General features: G+C 38.8%; 6 protein-coding genes across 7 annotated transcripts; 4 read left to right on the top strand and 2 right to left on the bottom strand.

Moving 5' to 3' along the window:
* Positions 1 to 625: 625 nt before the first annotated feature.
* Positions 626 to 3,405, top strand: LOC104823628. Its single transcript, XM_010555279.2, has 6 exons — positions 626 to 1,199; positions 1,284 to 1,449; positions 1,829 to 2,005; positions 2,096 to 2,179; positions 2,515 to 2,596; positions 2,711 to 3,405. The coding sequence occupies exons 1-6, from the start codon at positions 865 to 867 to the stop codon at positions 3,157 to 3,159; spliced, it is 1,293 nt and encodes a 430-aa protein (XP_010553581.1). The 5' UTR covers positions 626 to 864; the 3' UTR covers positions 3,160 to 3,405.
* A 2,285-nt stretch (positions 3,406 to 5,690) lies between these two features.
* On the top strand, positions 5,691 to 7,588 carry LOC104823627 (glucan endo-1,3-beta-glucosidase 10). Its single transcript, XM_010555278.2, has 2 exons — positions 5,691 to 6,915; positions 7,300 to 7,588. Exons 1-2 carry the CDS (start codon positions 5,722 to 5,724, stop codon positions 7,363 to 7,365), a joined length of 1,260 nt encoding a protein of 419 aa, XP_010553580.1. The 5' UTR covers positions 5,691 to 5,721; the 3' UTR covers positions 7,366 to 7,588.
* Positions 7,589 to 9,487: 1,899 nt separating this feature from the next.
* LOC104823626 (protein BRANCHLESS TRICHOME) lies at positions 9,488 to 12,799 on the bottom strand. The gene has a single exon (XM_010555277.2). The coding sequence runs from the start codon at positions 10,406 to 10,408 to the stop codon at positions 9,584 to 9,586; it is 825 nt and encodes a 274-aa protein (XP_010553579.1). The 5' UTR covers positions 10,409 to 12,799; the 3' UTR covers positions 9,488 to 9,583.
* Positions 12,800 to 15,835: 3,036 nt separating this feature from the next.
* Positions 15,836 to 19,890, top strand: LOC104823625. Its single transcript, XM_010555276.2, has 14 exons — positions 15,836 to 16,325; positions 16,484 to 16,603; positions 16,816 to 16,885; positions 17,312 to 17,425; positions 17,670 to 17,753; positions 17,898 to 17,948; positions 18,142 to 18,171; positions 18,252 to 18,314; positions 18,409 to 18,474; positions 18,583 to 18,711; positions 18,825 to 18,860; positions 18,996 to 19,115; positions 19,310 to 19,495; positions 19,606 to 19,890. The coding sequence occupies exons 1-14, from the start codon at positions 15,934 to 15,936 to the stop codon at positions 19,714 to 19,716; spliced, it is 1,572 nt and encodes a 523-aa protein (XP_010553578.1). The 5' UTR covers positions 15,836 to 15,933; the 3' UTR covers positions 19,717 to 19,890.
* Positions 19,891 to 20,263: 373 nt separating this feature from the next.
* On the top strand, positions 20,264 to 21,090 carry LOC104823624 (mavicyanin). Its single transcript, XM_010555274.2, has 2 exons — positions 20,264 to 20,525; positions 20,610 to 21,090. The coding sequence occupies exons 1-2, from the start codon at positions 20,300 to 20,302 to the stop codon at positions 20,978 to 20,980; spliced, it is 597 nt and encodes a 198-aa protein (XP_010553576.1). The 5' UTR covers positions 20,264 to 20,299; the 3' UTR covers positions 20,981 to 21,090.
* Positions 21,091 to 21,890: 800 nt separating this feature from the next.
* LOC104823623 (zinc finger HIT domain-containing protein 2) lies at positions 21,891 to 24,502 on the bottom strand. 2 transcript variants are annotated; one of them, XM_019203659.1, is made up of 6 exons: positions 24,353 to 24,502; positions 23,744 to 23,883; positions 23,570 to 23,642; positions 23,282 to 23,447; positions 23,146 to 23,187; positions 21,891 to 23,062 (listed from the first exon to the last, which is right to left on the bottom strand). In XM_019203659.1, exons 2-6 carry the CDS (start codon positions 23,821 to 23,823, stop codon positions 22,206 to 22,208), a joined length of 1,218 nt encoding a protein of 405 aa, XP_019059204.1. In that variant the 5' UTR covers positions 23,824 to 23,883; positions 24,353 to 24,502; the 3' UTR covers positions 21,891 to 22,205. The 2 variants fall into 2 exon arrangements, with proteins under 2 accessions (XP_019059204.1, XP_010553575.1); XM_010555273.1 differs by having other exon boundaries at positions 23,288 to 23,447.
* Positions 24,503 to 25,046: the final 544 nt, after the last annotated feature.

The raw sequence follows: 25,046 nt of genomic DNA, 5'->3' as shown, positions 1-25,046 counted from the left end.
ATTTAATCCAACCCTATTTATGGCCCTCTTTTTTTTTTCTTTTTCTTTTTCTTTTAGCTTCCGGTAAATTGTGAATGTTTTATTCAACAGATTATTTATTTTTATGAAAACTGGGTTTCGGACAGTATGCCAGCTGTCGGATTTTATGTTTTTTTTCTCCTTCTTCCGAGAAATAATAGATTTTAAATATTTATAAAAATAAGAGGGCAGAGGGCAAAGACGCGGCGACCACAGAATCAATGTGATAAAATATATATATTTCTTTCGTGGGAATAACCACGAAAATCTCAAATAAAAATATCCTGATTTAGCATTCGATTTTAAAAAAAAAACAATAAAAGTAGAATAAATTATGTCGTTGGAGGCAATTCTAAAAGATAAAAAAAAAACAGATTATTAGAATGGAATCTAAAATTGCAATTTGAAAATATATATATTTTTTCCATGAATCACATAATTTGCAAAGGAAATAAAGGAGAGAGAATTGGCCCTACAGTAATCCCAGACGGAGCTCTCTCTACCGCTTGAAATCCCAATCCTTATCCTCTGTTCTTGTCTTCTTCCCTCTGTTTCCCCTTCTCTGATTCTCTCTCATTTTTTTCTTCTTTTCTTACTGTGATTCGTTTCATTTTATTCGATTTCTCTCTCTCTCTCCCCCCTATCCTTTGGTCTTCTTCCTCTCCCCCTGTTTGGTCGATTTAAGGGTTTTATCCTCTTTCTTTCCCTCCCTCCCCCCTTCGGTTGAAACCCTCGAGCAATCGCCGCGCTTTCACGCTTATTATTTCGATTCGATCGAGGGTTTTTCTTCTTTTCCTTCTCTATCGATCCATCTGGCTTGTCTCGGTTCGGTTGTGTTGTGAAAAGATGGGATTGGTGTCGGCCTTGCCGGAGATTATGCGGCGACACGCCACTGGGGATATGTTATCGGAGCTCATCATGTTCGTGTCTCCGCTGTGGGCTGCTGTAGTTTTGGGGGTTTTGGTCGGTTGGATTTGGAAACCCAAATGGGCAAATTTTGGTGTAGAGAAACTCACTTCTTCATCTTCTCCACATGCTTCTTCCGATTCAACCACATCTAAATTCAATCTTTGTTCGATTCCGAGTTTGAACTCCCTAAAGCTTCCCTGGATTGTCGATTATGGCGTCAGAAACGATTCCCTTTCCTCCCAATCCTCTCAAAATTCCAGCTTTAACAGCAGGTACCGATATTGGAGGAAATTTCCCCTTGTCCTTTGGGTTCTGAGGTCATTTCTTTTAGCTGACTAGTCTCTTTTCTTGTGTAGTCTTCCTTCACAGGTTGCGAAAGAGAGATCAGGGTTCGTGACAGAAGATGATTTGAGGCATTTATGGAAGTTAGTCGAGGTTAAAGACGGGGGTCCTGCTTGGATTCAGATGATGGACCGAACAAATCCCACTTTCTCGTATCAAGCCTGGAGGCGAGATCCAGAGGTACCCACCTCTTGGTTGTACTGCAAGTGCTCTAGTTTAAGATGATGACCGAATTACACTTATATCCATCCATCCATTCTCCCTTGGTGCTGTTCTTTCACTTTCTAGCATTAGTTTAAGATGGTCAGTTGTGTTGTTTATGAAAAGTTGAACGATGAAGAAATATATTTCGCCCCAAATCCCTGGTTTAACATTGTAAGCGAGTTATCTATACCATTGCTCCCACTTTTCTGATGTCGTATAGTGTAGTTTATCATGATAAGGCAGCCATGTATAGTATATTGTAGTTTAGCATGATAAGCCAGCCATTTATAGTATAGTGCTGTTTATTTATCATGATAACCCAAATGACTGAATTATGCTTCATGGGGTGTGTCAGAACGGTCCTCCCCAGTATCGGAGCAGGACATTTTTTGAGGATGCCACTCCTGAGATGGTGAGAGACTTTTTTTGGGACGATGGATTTCGTGCAAAGTGGGATGATATGCTTATATATGCTTCTACACATGAGGAATGCCTTGAGACGGGTACTATGGTTGTGCAATGGGTGCGAAAGGTGGGCACTTGTTCCTCGCTTTTACTTTGCCTTTTCTTGCTATGGACCATCTTAACGTATCTTTTCCGTGTGTATTCGCTTGCCTTGCAGTTCCCCTTCTTTTGCAGCGATAGGGAGTATATAATAGGCCGCCGAATATGGGATGCTGGGCGTGTGTTTTACTGCATCACAAAGGTATGTGACCTTAAAGCTTTTTCGGTCGTTTTGGTTTGAGCAGGACCTGTAGTTGCTTTGCTTAAGCTGTGGGCGAGGGAAATAGCGAAACTTATATTGGTCTGTACCTTATGCTGTAACCTGAGAAATGTCTAATGTTGTCGAGTTCTTAGGCATGTGTAGTGCATCTGTTCTTAGTGGACTCGCAGTTTCGGTTTATATATCGTTGATGCCACTGAAATTTGAAGGTGTAGTTCATCATTTTGTAGTGGTGGCGTTGGCATAGAAGACCAGTTTCTTGCCATATTCCTCACCCATAAGTGATACATGTATACTTCCTTTTCATTTGGTTTCAGGGAGTAAATTACCCATCTATACCACGGCGTAAGAAGCCAAGACGTGTTGACTTATACTATTCAAGCTGGTGTATTCGCGCGGGTAAGAGTACATCCCTCGTAGTGTTCTGATTTATGCAATCATGATCAAGACTGCTAGAAAGTTTAAACTATATTCCGAAAGCGTAAAACGGCAAATGGGTTTTGTCATATATAGCTGAATCGAGAAGAGGGGATGGTCAGATGACAGCGTGTGAGGTGATACTCTTTCACCACGAGGACATGGGAATACCGTGGGAGATTGCTAAGCTGGGAGTGAGGCAAGGGATGTGGGGTGCGGTGAAAAAGATCGAGCCCGGGTTACGAGCTTATCAGAAGCTGAGAGCCGCGGAATCAGGATCTCATCCATCACCGGAAATGGCTCGCATCAATACCAAAGTGAATCTTGAAGATCTGAGCAAAGAGAGGGAATCATTTCAGCAAGAGGAGGTCGAAGCAAGGGATTCACCTCGGAAACCTTCAGGGAAGAGCAGCAGCAGCGTACAGAAGGTTCTTGTGGTGGGAGGGGCAATTGCACTGGCTTGCACACTTGACAAAGGGCTCTTGACAAAGGCCGTGATCTTTGGGGTGGCGAGAAGGTTTGCTAAAATGGGGAAGAGGTTGTAATATAGTTAGACACGTTTGGAGTCAAAGGGAGAAAGCCCTTTTGTTCTCTCTATTCATTGGATGGGTGGGAAGCTGATCAGATCGTATGGTAAAAGAAAGAAAAAACCATGATGGATGGTCTTCTACTTCAGAGAGATAGAAAGGTGTTGTCTCTTATCCGCTTTGTTTTGTTTTGATGTTATGTAATAATACTCAGCAAAGAAGCAGCCTCAGGAGGTTTAATAGAAAAGAGAGGTTATATGATAATGTCACGCTGTGTATTATTTTTTTGGTTTTAAAATCCAAACCAATAAAAGAAAGGTAGGGGTGAGGGTATTTTGGTTATTTCCCAAATCTGATTATTACCCAAATCGAATAATCGGCTGGTTATAAATTTTCAAAACTCGAAATAATCGAAATAATTTATACATCTTATATATATATATATATCTAAATCTGGTTATTTCTTTCGGACCAGAGTGCGTTTATGCATTAGTGATCATATCATATTAAAAAATAGGGGTAACTTATTTTTTGGGCCTTTTTTATATATAAGAACGCAAACCAATGAAAGCAAAATAATAATTTTTGAAACAGGAGTTACAGATAAGGTTATCCCCGTGTGTGTTCCAGAGGTTTATGTTTTTTTAAAAATATATATATAAAAAAATATGATTATCAAATATTATTATTATAAGACCTAGTTGACGGTGCCGTTTCGTATGGGACGTGTAACACAGTGGAGAGAGATAAATAACGATTACTGTTTGAAAGCGCATATTAACATATGGCCCGGAATCTCCGTTTGCTTCGGCCTTTTAAAAATATAATATAAAGTTTATTTATTTTTGTAGGGTTTTAGGGAATAACCATTCGCATCCCAATATCAAAGCTGGAGGCTTTGGTCAGCCACATGTCTTTGTTAGATTTTTTTTTTATTAAGTGAAACGTCGAGTAACAGTTTTTTTTTTTTTTTTTTGTATAAAGTGGCATCGTCTTTTTCATGGGGTTGTTGGTCTGACCAATCACAAAACACATTGATTTCATACCAACCGTCTGCTTAATAAGACATTTTTGTGTGTTTTTTTTTTACAAAGATTACTATTAAAATGCCCCTTATTTTTTATAATAAAAAACAGGTGAAATGTAAGGTTTGAGTTAAAATTGCCCTTCGGTTTATTTCATGGGGCAGACAATTAGAGAACAGTTTCATTTCATACCGGCTGGTATTGTCAATTTTGTTGATAACCGAATATTGAAACAATTTGGACTGAATAACATGTGATAGTAACTAGGGGTGGGCGAACGGTCGGTTACGGGTTAATCGGTTACGGTTATTTCGGGTTCGGTTATTTCGGGTTATTAAAACCCATAACCAAACGGTTAATTAATTTTATTCGGTTTCGGTTCGGTTCGGTTTTGTCTATTTAAAACTATAACCAAACTATAACCAAATAAATATTTCGGTTCGGTTCGGTTATAATATTTAAAAAATCAATTCATTTATAATTAAAAATATTCAAATAAAATATAATATAAAATATTATCATAATTATTTTAACATATAAAATAATAATATCTAAATTTATATTTTGATATAAAACTATTAAATAAATATAGATCGTTTTTTTTCTAATGTTTATATCACACAAACTTTAAAAATAATAATAACAATGATAAAATGCGTTTAAAATATAATAAAATAATGATCAAATCAAGAATATAAACATTCATATATGTATATAAATATATATAAATGAAGATATATAAACGGTTCGGTTCGGTTCGGTTCGGATTCGGTTAATTCGGTTTATAAAAATTTATAACCAAACGGTTAATAATTTTTAATCGGTTCGGTTCGGTTCGGGTTCGGTTATTTCGGGTTTTAAAAAATTATAACCAAACGGTTATTTAATTTTATTCGGTTCGGTTCGGTTCGGGTATATATCGGTCGGTTCGGTTAATAACCGAAATACCCGAACCGAATGCCCACCCCTAATAGTAACCAATATCAAATTCTATATAAAAATCGAATGGTATAATTATTTTTAAAAAAGAAGAATCTGAATTTGACCGGGAAAAATAATAAAATACCGGAAATTTTAACAAGAAAAAATTAAGCCGAACTAAATAGAATAATTATAGTTTTTTTTACAAAGATTAATATCAAAATGCCTTTAGTTCTTCCATTTTGTGTACGAAACATTTGAAATTGTAAGATTAGAAATTTAGAATCAAAGATGCGAAGGAAGAGGACAATTATCTGTCACATTTAGTGTGTAGAATATTGTGTTCAAACTAAATAATTATTGAACCAATATCGACGTTTATTTCTTCTGTATCTTATTTTATAATTTCACCAAGAAAAGATGCAAGAGGCATTGACGTCCAGCTCATCCAAGAAACAGAGATACCCCAAAAAAAAAATCAAATAAAAATCTCTTTTTTTATAATTTTTAATTCGCTTTTCAAAATTCAGTAACTCTCTATCGCTCTCCGGCCCCACCTGCCTTCTCTATCATCATCTTCTTTAATCACTTGCGCATACGCACTCTCTCTCTCCACTCTCTGTCCACTGCATCCATGGCGTCTCCTTCCACTCCAGCTCTCCTCTCTCTAGCCCTCTCTCTCTCTCTCCCCCTCATCGTCGCCTCCATTGGCATCAACTATGGCCAAGTGGCCGACAACCTCCCTCCCCCTCAGAAAGTCATCCCTCTCGTCAAATCCATCGGCGCCACCAAGGTCAAGCTTTACGACGCCGACCCACAAGTCCTCCGCGCCTTCGCCGGATCCGGCGTCGAGTTCACCGTCGGTCTGGGCAACGAGTACTTGACCCAGATGAAAGATCCGGGCAAAGCCCTAGACTGGGTCAAGCAGAACGTCCAGGCTTATCTCCCTTCCACCAAGATCGTCGCCATTACCGTCGGCAACGAGGTCCTGACATCTAACCAGACTTCTCTCGTCGACGCTCTCTTCCCGGCGATGCAGAATATCCACTCTGCCCTCGTCGATTGCGGCCTCAACAAGCAGATCTTCGTCACCACTGCTCATTCCCTCGCCGTCCTCGACGTCTCCTACCCTCCGTCGGCCACCGCTTTCCGCCATGACCTCCTCCCTTGCTTGACTCCGATCTTGGACTTCCACACGAAGACGGGCTCTCCTCTATTGATCAATGCCTACCCTTACTTCGCATACGAGGAGAATCCCAAGCACGTCGCTCTAGATTTCGTCCTGTTTCAGCAGAACCAAGGGTTCACCGACCCAGGAACCAATTTTCACTACGACAACATGCTCTTCGCTCAGGTGGATGCTGTCTACCACGCCCTCGACGGCGTCAATTACAAGAAAGTGCCGATAGTGGTGTCGGAAACTGGGTGGCCCTCCAATGGCGACGAGGAAGAGGTGGGTGCCACGTGTGACAATGCTCGGAAGTACAACGGGAATCTGATAAAGATGATGATGAGTAAGAAGATGCGGACTCCGATGAGGCCAGACTGCGATCTCACCGTTTACGTGTTCGCTCTCTTTAACGAGAACAAGAAGCCAGGGCCCACCTCCGAGAGGAACTACGGTCTCTTCCAGCCCGACGGCACTCCCGTTTACTCCCTCGGGATCAAAGTCGGCAGCGTCTCCGGCGGCAGCGGCGGTAACAGTAGCGTCTCCGGCGGCGGCGGAGGAGGAGGAGGAGGCGGAGGAAGTGGCGGTCCCGGCGGCGTTTACACGCCGGGGATCTCTGAAAACCCAAGTCCTGATTACATGTCCATCTCCTCCGCAGCGGTAAAGTTCACGACTTTAGGGTTAAAGTTACCATCTTTTCCCTTTTCTTTTACCAAACGGGTAATACGGCATCTCGGGTTTGGGTGATTTCATCTACATTTTTGAAAAGAATGGGGACTAAGACGTCAATTTCCACCGTTTTCTGCAGTAAAGTTTGTGGCTTTCTGTTAAAGTTTTAACCTTTTCAAAAAAAAAATATCAATTGTTACTGTGTCAGTGGTCCAAATGTGAACTATGCGTTTGGGATTGGTTTTCACGTGGAGATGACTCGTGTTCCTGGTCACCATATCTAAAATCATTGAGATCATACACATATATATATATATATATGTATATATACACTGACGTTGTTTTGCTCATTTGTTGTTATATACTGACTTGCAGGACAAAAGTAGATTCTTAGAGTGCGTGATGCTCCTCTTGCTCGGCTTCATCAAGCTGCTGCTGTAGAATCTTCCGCTGCTGTCGTGGTGAGGCATTGATGATGTCATTTTAGTCCGTAAATTGACTTTTATTAGTTTGTTATGTGTTATTTGGTCGGAGGGTTCTGTGGTATGTGGCTTTTTTTTAAGGTAAACTCCTCTTCCATCTTTGGGGCATAACGTTCTATTTTGCACTCAGATCCCATCTTCCAATGATTTTTATTTTAATTTAATCCTTTTTTCTTCTTGTCTCTTTTGCCCACCACGCGCCATTCACAAGAACACATTGACAACTTGATCACATGGTTCGATCGCAACAATAATTGAATCGCCCATTTGTCCCTTGCATTATTGTAAATATACCAAATTGGTATGCCCATCATAGTGAATATAGCATCAGCTCAGTTTTATTTCACTCCACGGTCAAAATGTCTGTCACAATTTTTTTTTTCTCGATCTTGCAAATGGACATATGTAGCTGTCGGTAGATGGTCTGTTTGGTAGGAATAGTTGAGGAGTTTTTGAAATCCACGTGTTCCACGATGGTCTCAGGTCGACCGTGGTACAGAATTTTTAGGCATTATATAAAAAACTATATAAAAATACCTTATGTGGTATTTGATTTCAATCCATACATTTCTATAACTGTGACTATGTGATAAGAATTATAGTTTGATTATATGATAGTCACATTAATTATAACATTAAATTTATAATAATTTTATCAAATGATTAGTGTGATATATAAAGGGTGAACATGACGAATTAGTGTAATCACCATAAATTTAACGTTCTGACCAATGTGGTTACCATGATCAAAGTATAACTCTGATTACATGATGACGGTTGAAAAATGTACGGATTGAAGTCAAAATTCCATGTGAGTACTTTTGATAATACCCCAAATTTTTTATCACGGGTGAGCACTAATCGCATATTAGAAAGAAATCAGATTATTTAGATTTGTAATCGAAGGTTGTCGAATACGTGTAAGAAAACTAGTTATGGCCAAGTATTTAAGAAATCTTTTTTTTTTTGAATAAAATCACAAGTAAAAATTGTGTATTGCATCGCATGCAATTGGGCTTTATACATGGTTGTTTGAAACGTGGGCCTTCTTTGATTTTAACTGTTTAGAAATATCATTCGGTTTAAAGTGTTTCGTAAGAACAATCTTCTAAACTAAATATTAGAATTTGACGATTTTTTACCTATATTTGATCAATTCGACAAAAAGAGTCCAATGACTCGTTACCACCAAATAGAATTTTTATTTTTTTAAAAATTATTAAATTTATATTTTTACTTTATTTTTTTATATACATCCATTTTTTTAAATATTTTGTGTTTATATTAATATATTATATTTCATTGCTCACTTCACAATCGATGTGATTAACCAAAAAAAAAAAAATGAAACCTCACAATCGATTACGAGGATCATATTTTCTTTTTATTAGTTGTCTGTATGGACGGGACGGCTGTATATGTATTGATTTTGCCATTTAGGATGCCCTCTGTTTCTAAATAAATGTAGTTTAAAATTTTTTTCCCCACTTTTTTTAAAATATAAAAAAGTCATATATACCCTCGTTCGATTTTATCCTCGTTAATACTCCATTGACATTGCGTATTTTAATTAAGGGTGAAATTGAAAATCTATTTAAAAAATAACCTAAAAAATTTAAAAGATATGTATTAAATAATAAAAATTATTCTCTAAAATGAAACTTGATCAGAAATGTAAGGAGTATTTTTTTTTTCACCTTTTTGGAAGCACGTGAGAATTAAATGTCTATAATACATTACTTTCATCAGATCTCAAAACAGTTTCAAGATTGAATCTAATGGAAATCATTAATTGAAGGAATCTTGCTAACCCTCTTTACATCACCACTTAATCCCTTGCAATAATGAAACTCCGACTTCCAAGATTTTCTCAAGAATCCCCCAAATTACCCTTGGACAAATCTCTATTTACAGCGAGATCTCTCCTCTATTTACTACAGTATTATTTCAAACGGAGAATTGAAATACCAGGAATGGCAAAAACAAAATCCGTATTAAAATCCAAATACAAGAAATGAATATGATTGTTCCAAACACGCAAACTAAAGTCCAACTCTCAATGATAGATTTCCAATAAAAAGAAATCAGATTTATGATATTACGAGAAGAACAAAATCAATGGAACACATTGAGAGAGACAGGCAGAAAAACAGAACACAATCAATCTGAAAGGGCTTTTAACCTGAGACAAAGCTGTTAGATCTTGGGGCTGTGTTTTGTCTGAGCAGAATCTTGAGCTGAGCTCTCTGGCACTTAATCTTCGAACCCCAATGTCCACTTTTCGATCTTATAGCTCTCATGATAACCTTCAGAAACTCCACAAATCCCATGATCCCTCTCCTTATGTGCGGATTCTCTGCCTCCGGCGACGATCTCTTCTGTAAGTTCCAATTGCTGACGTCGCAGTTTCTTCTTTCTGAGCTCGAAACCCTTCCAAGCTTTATCGCTGTCTCCTCCTGCAATTTGTTCATAGGCTCTGAACTTTCGGTTTTCTGCAACTCTGATAACTTCTCCTCTAAGAAAAGCCTCGCATCCGCAAGCTTCATCTGAACTCTCTCCTCTCTCAAAACCTCAGCCAATCTGTGCATCTTTCTCTCCTCTTCAATCTCTCGTTTCAGTCTATGGATATCTGATTTATCGGATGAGGATTCTCTGAAAAGCCGATTATACTCCATCTCCAATGCTTCCCTTCCCCTTCTCTCGTTTTCGAGATCTTTCGACAGTTTCTTGTTCGTTGTCTCGGCCCGTTTTCGCGTTTTTCTCTCGTATTCCAGCTCTGCCTTCAGTTCTACGATCTGGGTTCGAGCTGCTTTCAGTTCTGATTCCATGAACGCCTTTGCGAAATTAAGATCCCAAATCAAAGTTTTAGGCTGAGGATGAGGCAGTGAGTGGTGGTAGCGGGGATTATCGTAAAGCCTCCAGCTTATGCAGATTGGTTCCTCGCAAGACTTTGAGCTGGAGACAGTGTGCTGATGATCTGGACTGGAGATTCTGGTCATCATCCTCGTTGATTCTTCTGTGTCCTCTTCATATGATAAAGCTCTCTTGCTTTATCTTGTGGCAGAAAGGTTCTTGCTTTTTGGGAGATGGGTTTTCTAATAGGGTACATATTATGAAAGGGAAAGGAAAAGAAGAAAGTGGGGTTAAGTCATCATGAAGCTTGAAGCTTTAGAATATGCAAAGCTGAGAGATTGATCACAATCACATAACCTTCCATCATCGTTGAGTGCACCTTCGGTTTCTTCTGCCTCTGCATAATTGTAAAAGGTGCTTCCTTTCTTCAGTGTTGGTTGGATTCTGACATGATAGAAACACCCTTCTGTTGTCTCTTTGAAAGAGAGATAGGGTTATTGTCTTGAAGGGCCAACGACACGAGTGAATGTCCCATTAAGTCACACCCCCAAATATATTCAGCTATGGATTTATGGCCTTTTCTGCCATTAATGCAGAATTTGCTCCACCTCTGTGTTATCTCTCTATCAACTACTATAAAGTATAAACCCTTTTGCCAATACCAAAGCATAATCAGTATTCTCCATTGTTGTGCCAACACTCAATGTTGTTTGTATCCGTTTCAGCAAATTTAGTACATCCTTGTATACTTGCGGATATCCGTCAATGGAACCGATTGTTTCATGTATGTAGATTGATTGTTGCTTGAATTTTTATCTATATAGGCAAATCCCAATTGAGATCATACCTCAAACCTGCCATAAACTCCAGCATTCTTTCAGATACAACACAAATTTGATATTTCAATGTCCAAGAGAAAATCTATAGTGATACACATACTATTCAATCAATAGGGATACACATGAGCCTATATCAAGTTTTCCTATGAAAAAAAAAAAACAGGCACTACCATTTTAAGAAGAATAACAAGAAAACAGAGAAGACATGACTTGTTTTGATGATCCGGTTTCAATCTCAATCATCATGTTTAAGAAAGTTTGCATCTTTACCAAATCCCAGAGATTCCAGCCATGGCTCAGTGGCTCACAATTCAAACTCGTCTGCAAGTTTCAGGGCCTCTGCTGCAGCCTCTTCATGCTCTCCATCCACCACAAAACACGGGTTGTGAACCTCTAGCCCAGTAAACACATAGAAAGCAACAGGAGCCAACTCTCCAGCAACAACACTAGTCCAGAGATACTTGTAAGAGGTAATGGTCTCCATAGACAACGACACGGGTGAAGTAGACAGCAGATAACCACAATGTAATACTGCCATGGCCGAGAACCTCAAGTCGTATTCGAACGGGAGCCGAACTAAGCCTAGGATCATGGGATCCGAATGGGAAAAGATAAGTCCTATATCAAGACAACTAGAACTGCTCATGATTGGGTTGTGGTGTTCTACATATTCAACTCCCTAAAGGGTATCACTCTTTTCACTCTGATCGTCTTGATCGGAACGGGTTGATCCTTCCTGAAACCATACTTGTGGGACAAGGAAAAGAAGATCTTGACGATCGTTATGCCCATCCAGGTCGTGGCTAACATTGGTGAGATTGGCCGTATGGCCAGGACTGGATCACATGGAAATAGATCTTTTTGTTTGTTGATGTCATTTGTCGCTGTGCTGTTCTGTTTCCAATCGGCCTCACGCAATAGATCCAAATTTCGGCGAGAATGAAGTAGACGAGAGGGAGAGAGAGAGAGGAGGAGGAAATATGTCTTCGGGAGGACAATTTTTTTAACGGAGAGGCAATTCCGACGACCACTCTTGCCTTGGAGGTTGTACATGGCGGCCGTCCATGCTGAAGACATATGGCGAAGACTAACGAGTACTGATCGGCGTCGTTCTCGATGGACGCGGTGTTGAACGTGCTCTTGCCCTCTTTCAGATTGTTGAAGGTGCAGACATGTTTCTCCAGATCCGACTGGAGAGTGCATGTTATTTCCCCCTTCCTCTAGCTGTTGAATCACGTGAACGCAAGCGTCCCCCTTGTGCAGAGGAAGAACCCCATTCACGATAGGTCCAGGAGAAGTTGAGCTCGAGTCGAACCGCGTGAGTGAATCCGAATTCATCCAGTGGGATGGTTGGTCGATCATCGGACCGGATCTCTGCAAAGGTTCCGGAAATGGAGAGAGACACAACAAGGAGGAGACAGATCCATGGACGATTCGGCTTAGGGTCGGGATCCCAAGAAACAAATTTCATATAAAAAGAAGAATTGGACTCAACATCTTTCACCAGATTTCGAATTTGGACTGTGAAATTACAGAAATTTGAAGCAGAGAAAGGATCACTCGCCCCCAAGCCTCCAACTTTGGTGATGACGCCTTCACCAGATTCCGTTTTCATTTTGTCATTGATCACTCCAGGTCTGGATACCTCATAGCATATCTAAAAAAAACTATGTATTGATCAAGAAGATCATACCAAAAAAAAAAAAAATTTCTTGTACCAATCAATGAATTCGGTTATACAATTTACCGGTTTTCTATCCGTAATAATGATAATAATAATAATGAGAAAGGTAAAAAGACTTTTGGGTCGGAATGATAATCCTTATCCCTTGATAAAATTTAGGCCCAATTAATTAAATATAATTTCATTCCAATTAATATGCTTCTTGACATTTAAAATATACGGGAAGCATATGGCATATATGCATATGGTATAATGGATATTATTTTCTTATGGGCATATTTATAAACTTTTCATAGGCACGCATAAATGAAAAAAAAAATGAAGAGTCACATCAATAAAAACAATATATATATATATATATGTTTCTATTGTGGTATTTTATTTCAGGAATCGATTCCATAACGTGCATGGACCAACGAGAAACGCCGAAACAAAAGAGAGGAGAAAATATTCGAAAGAGGGGCTTTATTTTCCACCTTTGTCTGATGAAACCAAGTGTGAGTCATACGTTTTCCCCAAAAGCATTTCCAAGGAATCCATTCCCATCTCTCTCTCTCTCTCTCTCTCTCTCTCTCTCTCCGATAGTTGTTTGTTAACACCCATTTCACATTGCTGCAACATATCTCATGGTTTTTCATAAAATATGATGAGCTCCTTTTTTGTTTGGCAGAAATCTTGAACTTACAGAAACACACACACACACACACGCGTATATATATATATATACATACATATATCCTCTTGATTATCATTTTTCCTCTTAGCTATATATATATATAGCATTTGGAGTTTATAGTGTCATTTCACGTCGGGAAGAAACTTGGATATGCTTATTTGTGTGGACTGTCCTATACACAGGCGACGGAGTTTTATTAGCAAAATGAATACGATCGAATGTTGTTAATTAATCGAATATAAGAATGGATTAAGAGACTAAAAATGTATGTAATGCTCTCCTCAGGACATCTGAGATGAAGCAGACAGAGAAAAATATAAACTTTAATTAACGAGGTGGAGGAGGAACAAAGACTGCCCAAAAAGACAAAGTAGTAAATGATGACGCGTTTTGGTCTCTGACTCTCTAATTATGATACCAATCGTCTCTCCTTCTCCTTCTATATAATACAAGTAATTGAACTGAACAACCCTATCTACCGGCTTCAATACATAGGACCAACCAAATCTAATACTATCAAATTAATCTAACAATCAAGAAATGAAGACAACCATGGTTTATTTTTGCAGATTTATATAAGAAATCCATGAAATAAGTTTTCAACGATTTACTATGGAAGATCAGCCTTGCTGACTGACCAATACCCTGCTGATCCGATCCATGAAATCCAAAAACGTACGTATAGATTAATCTTATAATGAAGCATATATAGAAGCAATAGTTGGGGGGAATGAAGCCTGGTCCGACGTCATTAGCATGAGATCAACCTCCGTTTTATATAGGGGTTATATATCGAAAAGAATGAATATTATGTATTATTAAATGGGAAAACAATAATAAAACGAGAGATCTGTGGGTAAGGGCCTCGAGCCAGACAACATTCCCCTCAAAAGACAAGGCTTCACCCGTTACGAACTCCGCCAAACCCTAGCTTCTGGTTTTCTCTCTCTTGATTTCTGAGAGAGAGCGAGAGAGAGATATATAGAGAGAGAGAGAGATTGCAGACAATTGTAGGAAATGATACAATATGATAAGAGACGAAAGGGGTGAGAGAGATTATAGCTCGACGTACTCTCAAGATTAATAGTTTTTTTTAAAAAAATAAAAAATAAAATTATAAAGGCAATCCGAAAAAATATAGCCAGATGAAAAAGACAGAAATAAAATTCGCAGGACCCCATCTCTCTCTCTCTCATTTATTTTTAGACATCATCATTTACTGTTAATTGTGTTACTCGCACACACGTGTGTATATATATATATGGATATATAAATTTTGTCTGTCTTTTTTGTCAGTAGTAAATCTTATCTCGAATGCTGTAAAATTTGCATTCCAACGGTTTCATTGGATAACTCAACCAGTTCAAACGCCAAATAATTACCACTAAGTTAATTTCGTAAGAATCTATATACGCTAACCCCTAATGCTCATATATCCCAAAAGCAGACACGATTTATGGAAAAATGATAAAATTTTGGGATAAAAATACAAAACTCAAAAAAAAAAAAAAAGATTTGAAGAAGAAAACAAAAAGACAGTCAGCAAGTGAATAATTCTTACATGATTATGTTGGATTTGATGAAATTGTCGGTTTTAATTTACAGAGATAGAGAGGTCGGAGTCGATGAATTGATGAGTGGAAAAAATATACTTATCATGCCTTAGCTAAGGAAATATCTAAAAAGCTTGATTAGGATATCTTGACTTATTACTATAATTAAGATTAAATTTTATATAGGGGGCATGCACCCGTCCGTACCCATACGATAAGAAGTATATATTATATATACACATCCTTATTTTTATTTTGGGATAGGGTAGTTATAGACCCATATACATACTCCTTTTTCTTGATTATTTTATTATAAGGTCAAGCAAATGAAATTTTGCCAAAACAATCAATCTTTAAAATGGTCACTGCTTTCAATAAACTTTATTTATATATTTACCTTTACCAAAAAAAAAAAAATAATGTTTCCATCCACAACAAAAACACATTGTATTGTCTGTCGCATGACAGCTTTTAAAAATGGCTTCTAGAAATCATACATATAAATTTATAAATATTTCAGAAGAAGAAACAAAAGAGTATTTGCTACGGCTTCTCCCGATTTCTATAGGTCAATGTTTTCTAGTTTATTTATTATTGTTTTATAAATCTATAAAACTTATTTAAAATAATAATAAATGTTATTTAAAAATATTTTATTAATATTTTGTCATTTCATTATATCTTAATCAATCAAAAATTTAAAAAACCGAGGAGTTAAACTTCACCACAATCAAAATTTAATGGAGGAACACGCGGATTCTACAAGAGGCTTTTGACTCTTGACTCGGGCTATCAGAGAAGACAAGAAGCCTCTAACTGGGACGGAGGTTTACGCGACCGAACTGTTCTGCGTCTCCGTCGTCTGTTTCAGTTTTTCATTTCTCAGCAGATCCATATCCTCTTCTTCCCTGTTTCTCCTCTCATGGCGACCCCCATCGACGAACCTCGCTTGGAGAATGGAACCGCACCGGAGTCCGAATCCGACCAGAATCTGACCGCTGAACCTCACTCCGACCACGATCCAGTACCCGAAATCGTTGCCCAGCAATCGGAACCGAACTCGGGGTCAGATCCCGAGGCGAAGCCGGAAGAAGAACAACCGAAGATAATCATTGCGGATCGTACGGCTGAAGGATCTGAGGATAATCCGATCCCGTCGACGGATGCCGACAAGGAATCCTCCAATGCCCAGCAATCGCGACCCGTTCTCACAAAGGACGAAGGCAACAAGACATTCACCATGAGAGAGCTGCTCAGCGAATTAAACAGCGAGGAAGGAGATGGCAGTGCTCACGGTTCTGGTTCCCCTTACAGGTTCCTCTCGAACCATATTTGGGTCTCCTTTAGTTGATTCTTGATGATGCATCTTAATGGATCTTCCAAGATATAGCGTAATCTGATCATGCGGATATTCTTCGAAAACGGGTTAGAATGCCTAACAATCGTTTGCATTTTGTGGGCCAAATTTTCAGCGAGGAAAGTCCTTCTCAACCAGTGGAGAGCAATCCCGCAATGGATCTTATCAACAGTATCCAAGTTAATGACGAGGAGGGCCGATCTCGCCAACGTGTTCTTGCATTTGCTGCCCGCAAGTATGTGTTGCTTGCTTGTATATATTATCCCCTTCACTCATATTTGGATTTTCATGAAAAATTTTGCTTCGATTTTTACAATTGGTTCAAGATTAGCTTATTGGCTTAATTTGTTCTGGAACTGCTGCATTGCAGGTTCGATAGATTGAGCTATTTGCTCATTGTTAAGGCTTGATCTTTTGTGTTTATGCTGTCTTACTGCAACTCTGTAGGTATGCTAGCGCGATCGAACGCAACCCGGAAGATCATGATGCATTATATAATTGGGCACTGATTCTTCAGGTTTGATTTCATTTGGTTTTCCATATTTATGAATTCTCTCTCTCTCTACTGTAATTGGCTTTAGTATGCCATTTTCATGTCAAAGTGTTCTAGGACGTGAATTTGAACTTTTACTATGCTGTTTCCATGCCGAAGTGTTTCTAGAACTTATTTACACATCTGATTTCTAGTGTTGAAGTAAAGAAACACAGAGGATGACTGAAATGAGATGCTCCAACTTGCACAAATATTAGATGGGAACTGCTTGGAATAGTTTAAAAGGAGCTTTAACATGTCTTGGTTTCAGGCCATAAGAACCTTATTTTCATTCATGCACTCTTACTGGAAGAAAGCATCCTCTCGTTCTTATAAGGAAAAAAAGGCCAATTGCTAAACAGTCTGAAACAGATCGAGTTTTCATCTCCTGCCATGATTTTCTCTCCACAGGAAAGCGCTGATAATGTCAGTCCTGATTCCGTTTCACCTTCTAAAGACGATTTGCTCGAGGAGGCTTGTAAGAAGTACGATGAGGCAACCCGTCTATGTCCTACACTTTACGATGTACGTATATAAGAATTCTGGATCACTGCCATAGTTCTATTTTCTGCCTCGTACTAGAAGTCTTATAATTCCCTTTCAAATGACATGATAACCATCACATTCATACCTAAGTTAATTACAAACGTAGAGTTGGTTAAAGTTTATTTGAGGGTCATTTGCGATTATGTTGGCCAACCTAGCCTGAGTTTTCAGTTCAATAAATGGTTTCAGTTTTTTGAAAATATAATGAGTGGTGCTTTCATAGGCTTACTACAACTGGGCGATAGCAATCTCTGATAGAGCAAAGATGCGTGGTCGTACCAAGGAGGCTGAAGAACTGTGGGAACAGGTTTCAATGCGACATTATAACCCCTTGTTCATAATTCTAGGACCTTAAAAAGACTAACCTGCCAGTTAAGAACTAGAACTATTATGTCGTTCAACCTCATCTTCTAATACTGGTTAGATGTGTGTCTTCCCATTCTGATTTCAGGCAACTAAAAACTATGAAAAAGCTGTCCAGCTCAACTGGAACAGTCCTCAGGTACGGGCTCTTCATGTACCTCATCTGATGTACCACTTTCGCAAAAAACAAACTTATATTCCATACAGAATCTTGGGTCTTGTGAATTGCGTTAGGCCTATGTTAAGTCCGAGCAACTATTCAATTGTGTTAGCTCTATATTTAAGTCCTTTTTTCTATCTTACTTATGATATAAACTATGCGTTATTTTCAGGCCCTGAACAACTGGGGACTCGCTTTGCAGGTATTTCAGCTACGGAAATGTTACTTTCCACTTGTGTTTATTTCCATGTTATTTTTTTACAAAGTATGCGCTCTTGTTAGGAACTCAGTCAAATCGTTCCTGCTCGGGAGAAAGAAAAAGTTGTCAGAACTGCAATTAGCAAGGTGCAAGTCTACACCTTCCCACTGAAATGAACTTTGCATTATGTATGGCTGACACTGATTCTTATTGTCCTTTTTTACGTGCTTCCTAATAAAGTTTCGGGCAGCAATCAGGTTGCAATTTGATTTTCATCGAGCCATATACAACCTTGGAACTGTTCTGGTAAGTAATGTTTGTCAATCTTTTCATGATATGATTCTCATACATGACTACAGATTTACTTTTGTTCAATGGCTAACTTGTTCGTTTAATCCTGTTATCTGTTTATAGTATGGATTAGCTGAAGACACACTAAGAACCGGGGGTTCAGGCAACGCCAAAGACGTGCCTCCTGGTGAGTTGTACAGCCAATCTGCCATCTATATTGCTGCTGCTCACGCGTTGAAGCCAAGCTACTCAGTAAGTATAACTTTTCGATTTTATGATAAGAATCAAGATGCTAAACTCTTTTGCTCGGTAAAAGAGCGAGCTTACAAGACTGAGAGTCATTGTTTCAACTCCTTTTGACCCAGGTTTACAGTAGTGCTTTGAGACTCGTGCGTACCATGGTAAGTTCCTACTTTAACTACCTTGTGGTGATCAATTGTCAATCGTGTCGTACAATCATTTGTGTCATTTGCTCATATTTCACAGCACAGAAGATGTAAACAGAACTAAATACACCTCTTTTGATATTTTGACAGCTACCTCTACCGCATCTTAAAATTGGGTATCTGACGGCACCGCCCATGGGAAACCCGCTTGCCCCTCACAGTGATTGGAAGCGTTCAGAGTTTGGGCTCAATCACGAGAGGCTTCAACAGGTACTCCATCATTTATACTCGATAATCAAGAATATCGCATGGTTTCAAACCTGGAACTGCATGCCAAATGTGAAATTCTACTTGAGAATTGCAGTTCATCTCCATCAGAATTCGGATACAGGCTCTTGATATCTTGAGCTTCTGTTCCCAAAAGACAGTGCAGTTTGTGTGAAACCGAAACATTGTTGGTGCAGGTGGTGAAGCCCGAACAGAGAGAAATGGAGCGAAGCCTCTCAGGGAAACCCGAGGCATTGGAAGCTGAAAAGAAGACAATAAAAGTGAACATTCCAGACATTGTGTCAGCATCTGCTTGTGCTGATCTTACTCTTCCTCCGGGGGCTGGTCTCTGCATTGATACAATCCATGGCCCTCTTTTCTTGGTAAGATATTAAAAAAAAAAAGCCATGCAGAGAGTATGTTAAGATTAGGGTAAATGACTGAATAGACAGATGATGAGAGATATGATTGGTGGGGATGATTGTGTGTACAGGTTGCAGATTCATGGGAAACTCTGGATGGATGGCTGGATGCGATCCGATTGGTTTACACCATCTACGCGAGAGGGAAGAGTGATGTGTTAGCCGGCATCATCACCTCTTGATGCCACAACTTTCACTACTTGTTTATGCTATTTGTTCTTTTGGGTTTATATGATGGTATTATGATTAAAAAAACCTTTTTTGTTTTTGTTTTTTTGATGCTATGTGTCTCTTTAGATTGTTGTTGAGATGCTATTTTTAATCCTCTTATATAAAGTAGCAAGTTTTTTTTCTTCTTCATAGAATCTTTAAATTAGGGTTGGATGAGTGATATATTGATGGAAATGATAGGATGGTGAGACTAAGGATTGATGTTTGATTCATTTTTTTTACTGCAATTCTCTTGGAGAATATATTTAACAGAAGAGTAGTTTTGTAGAAAACATGTCATGTGAAAAGACAGGCAAGATGACATTATAATTGAATTTGATTAGTCTCTTCATGTGTTCATAGGGTGGCAACATGCCCACTTCGGACCATGTGCCACTCTTCACCCTCATCCATCCATCCACCATATGTTAATTGTTTTATGAATAATAACTAATTCTAATAAAAAAATATTAAGATTATATGTTTTACTTATAATTTCCTTGCATGTCTTTTTTTTTTTTTTTGTTATAAACCCTATATAGTTCCAGTGCATTCATGCGCTATTCTCACAAATCAAAACTCACCAATAAGGGAGAGATGGGGGGAGGGAGATGGTTGATAGTGTTGTTACAGGCGGTGATGGTGATGTTAGGACAAGAAGTGTCGTGTGCCCAATACAAAGTCGGAGACTTGGATTCCTGGGGAATTCCATCTTCTTCTAATCCCTCGGTTTACTCCAAATGGCCCAAATTCCACTCCTTCCAAATTGGCGATTCCCTCTGTAAGCCCCCTTCTTCTTCTTCTTCTTCAGATCTCTCCGTTCTCTCCATTTAAAGATTTCATCTTTTTCGGATTTGGACAACAGTGTTCTTGTACCCTCCAAGCCAAGATTCAGTGATCCAAGTGACGGCAGATAACTTCAAAGCCTGCAACACTAAAGACCCAATACTCTACATGAACGATGGGAATTCTCTCTTCAACCTCACCCAGAATGGTTCCCTCTACTTCACCAGTGCCCAACCCGGCCATTGCCAGAAGTTCCAGAAGCTCCAAATCTCCGTCGGCTCCTCCGCCGCCGCCGAGTCTCCGTCCGCCGCCGCCGCCGCAGGGCCCTCCTACCCCACCGTCTTCGGTTCCATTCCTCTGCCGGAGAAATCTTCCTCGCCGGGCTTCTCTTTCTTCCCGCTCCTCTTTGCCTCGCTGTCTTCCGCCGCCCTCGGCGCCTTCACCATGTGATACAGATCTCAAAATATTATTTTTTATTCCATCGAAGGGATTAAATTATTGGTTCTTTGATTTTGGATAATTCTTGTTCTATTTACGCATTTTTTGATTTTCGAGATCTCTGTCTCTGCCGAATACGAGTTTTTTTTTTTTTTTTTTTTTTGTAATTCTTTGGTCTGTATAAGAAAGCGTTATTCTTCGCTCTTTACTAAAAGACACAAAAAAAGAAACAAATCACGATTAGCTATACATTTTTAAAATAAATTACTATTTAATAATAATGGCAAGCTGTCACCGACACCGTCCAATAATCATAATGTAATCATTATTGGGAACGGAACGGGTAGAGAAAGAGAGACCAACTCGCGGATGTGGCGCGTGGACGCCACGTTCCAGAAACTCCCGCTCTAAAATGTATAGATAAAGATATAAGAAGAGTCCAGCAAAATGAAAATGAGGGGATGGGCCTTTAATTTTTTTTTTTAATAACACACCATCGATTAAAAAGGAAAAGCCCATCAGATTACCAACCCCATTACATGGATAAAAACGACATGATTTTCCTAGAAATTACAATGCAGTCCAAATTAACTATAAATTCGTCTTTAGGAAATAATACAGTTTTTTAGGTGTTGAAAAGGAAATAGCTTTTGGAGTTTTTGGATTTTAAAAAGCGAAAAAACTGACAATCAAATTTTTTTAAATTTGGTTTTCCTAAAAACCCGAAAATCTACTTTATAAAAAAAATCAATTAAAAATTAAAAGCCACAATTTTTTTAGATTTACAAACTTATAAAATCCAAAAATCAAAAACTAAAAACTAAAAACCAAAAATTCAAAATAAAAACCAATGCGGACAATTCAATAACCTAACAGAGCAAGTTTTTATGGAACTATAAATTTTCTTTACTCTAATATAGAATGCATAAACCCAAATTTTTTAGATACCCAATCTCGTTTTCATCCCAACAAATTTTAAGAAACTTTGGTTCGATTGAGATATATAGGATAATTTTACAAGACCTAATTAGTATTGTAATCTATAAAAAAAATAAAGGTAAAAACGTAATTTTACTTCTGAACGAGGTAACTCGTCGTGATTAGGAAAAAAAAAACCCTCCAAATATGAATCCGTGGTTCGGGTTGACCTTATCGCACACGCCTTCGGTTTTGTTGATGGCTGGATCCCGAATATCTGCAAGACTGGATACCCGAAAATCCACGGATCTTGAGTACCTCATCCCACCTCCTCGATGCTCACACCACCGTTTCGGATGGGGACTTCTTTCTTCACGTCGTAACGCCCTTTCGACTCGGATATCTCAACCAGAATGCCCTTCTCCGTCCTAACAATGTTGGCCAGAGCCGACCACACTTCCGGTGGCTGCTCCTTCACCCAACACATCATGAAGAACACTTTCCTCTCTGCCATCTTCAGACACGATTTTCTGCTGCTTCTGCTCGACCTTACTTCCCTTGTCGCAGCCTTTATTACCCTCTGCAGATCGGAGAGAAGGCATATCAATGGAGCTGAGCCAAGGGACATCAACGAAACTATGTCGTCTACGAGATTCAATCCGAGTTTCAGACCACCCATGTGTTTATATGATGGAGAGCATGTCTTTTCCAAGCAGTACGACAACACTTCCTTCACGGTTTCGGGCTGCGAACTCTGACTCAAAACCGATGAAATATTCAGTACCGTTGTCGCTGAACCTAACGGATCCGACTGCCAGTCCCCATTGTAGATACGGAGTGTGAAACAAGAACTGTATATGATGTCGACCAGATGGACTGGCAAATGGGGAGACGGTCTCGTTATGCTGAGCTTGCTTAAAGGGGGCAGAGGTGAATCGGGTCCTCGAGGGATTTCGCCCTCTACCCTATTAGTATTACTCTCTTGCTCAGCGTTTTCTTCTGTGATGCACTGTACGAGCTGTGTGCCTTCCTGACTTAAAGAGATTGTACGAGCTGAAGGGCTTAGCCACCATGGTCCCCAAGGATCAATCAATTTGCTTACTTCTCCAGATGCCACGGCCCTTTGGAACCGTTTCCTCTCTTCCGGGGTTAAATCATCAAGACTGATTTCACCTCCTGCACATGTATAAACTCGATTTTCATGCACGGATGTTGACATTTTCAACGAGCTAAAGAAGTATATACTTCCAGACACGTACCAGACAGAACCTTCTCAATCAGTTCTTCGGATAGAGATGAATCTGCAGATATGATCAAGTATTAGCGAAGACCAACCACAACAAGACTAGAAAAACAAACACATATTAGTGAACAGGACATAAACATCATCATCATCATCACCATCCATGATATCGATTCCCTCATCCTCTTCTTCTCCCGCATGAAACCGCCTCAATATTTCAAGCATTTTTTGTTTAGATTGATCGTCTGATCGAACTTGTCGCAACTCATCAACCACATTCTCTCTCATGAAGGACTCGGTACAACGGGTACTGTGAGACTGTAATAGAAAGCAACAGACCAACCACAATTAACACAAAACAAAATCGACATGCACATTAATCTAGACATTCTCAAGAGCAGATCCAGACAACAAAACGAAGAAACCGATGGCTAACTGACCTTGTAACAAGAAAGAGAACAGTACCGAGAGTTGCATCGAGGACAAGTGTACTGTGAAAACTGTTTCTGGCACCTAATCAATAACAAAATACGATGGAATCAAACATAATCTGGAAGAAGAAAAAAACAAGAATCAATACTGAATAGAAAGTGGATTGCGGTGAGGAATCGTACACATGGCAAATTACTCTTGCCGGAGGATCCAATGGCGGTGGATTTGAAGGCTTCTCCGATGTAAGAATCATATCCGTCATAGCCAGAAGCCTCGACTTTTGAGTTACGGAGACAAACTATACAGAGTGCTTGAACGAAAACTGCATAAACCCGTCATTTAGATAAGATCAAGATTTAGCTCAATATGCTGATATGAGATTAAAGAACGATCCTAAACATCAAAACAAAGGTTAAAAAAACATGAACTTTCACAATGTTTATGTTTAAAGCTGCAGAAAGGATGTAACTATGAGCAAAATTTCAACTGCATTCAACCAAACCCACAATCAATTCCATGTTCCTAAACCCACAATCTCAAAAAAAAAAGAGAGACAATTTTGCAGCAATTCTAACCAGTATCACACTAAAAGAGGGGAAGATAAGACCCTAGCCATTCAAAGCAAAATTCGATAAACACGACTTATCCCACACGAGAATGACACCAGATTAAAGCGAAAAACCACAAGAATCAACAACTTTCCAAAGCCAGTAACAAGAGATCAAAATAAGTTAGCGAATCCGACCGCAGTCAGCAGCAGAGAACTAGAAATGTAGGAAGAAGCGAATCACCTGAGAATCCAAAAACCAAATCACCGTCGCAGATGGCAGGATCGAAAGCTATCGCTCGAGAGACAGGAGGGAGAGCGCGAGAGGGTGGGGTATATTTTCAAAATTGCAAGGATATTTAGTAAAAGTTTAGACGCAGAAACCAACTTGAAATTGAAGATGAACACTTTAAAGAGAGAGAGCTCTGGAAAGTTCTCGTAGACGAGACGAAGAGGATTTTGGGCCTCCACTAAATTTCATCCTTAAGGCCCATATATATATATATATATATATATATGTATATATATAGTGAGTGATAGGAAGAACAAATAGCCATATATATACACATATATTGCGGAAGGTCTATAATTTTCAAAGATATCGAAATATTAGAATGTTGCTTTTGGGTTTTAGGTTCGGTTGTATTGGGATTCTATTATTTCGATTTGAATTCAGTCTTCATTTATATAGATACTCATTTATTAAAAAAGTTGGTTAATTTTAGATTTGATTTGATTGGATTTTATTTTTTATTTTAAAAAACATGACCGGAAATTTGGTTTTTAACTAAATTGGTGAAAATTTTCATATCCAATGACATTTACATTCCATGTAAAACTAAATGAATTTTTAGAAATTATTCCACAAGAAAGATCCAAAAAAGCCCAAAAAAGCCCAAACCCGAATCACTTTGAATATAGAGATGGGAAGGAAAGAG

The sequence above is a fragment of the Tarenaya hassleriana genome, unplaced genomic scaffold (assembly GCF_000463585.1).
Source record: "Tarenaya hassleriana unplaced genomic scaffold, ASM46358v1 Cleome4, whole genome shotgun sequence".
Lineage (NCBI taxonomy): Eukaryota > Viridiplantae > Streptophyta > Magnoliopsida > Brassicales > Cleomaceae > Tarenaya > Tarenaya hassleriana.
The sequence above is the reverse complement of the archived record's forward strand: the minus strand, read 5'-3'. Positions and strand labels throughout refer to the sequence as shown.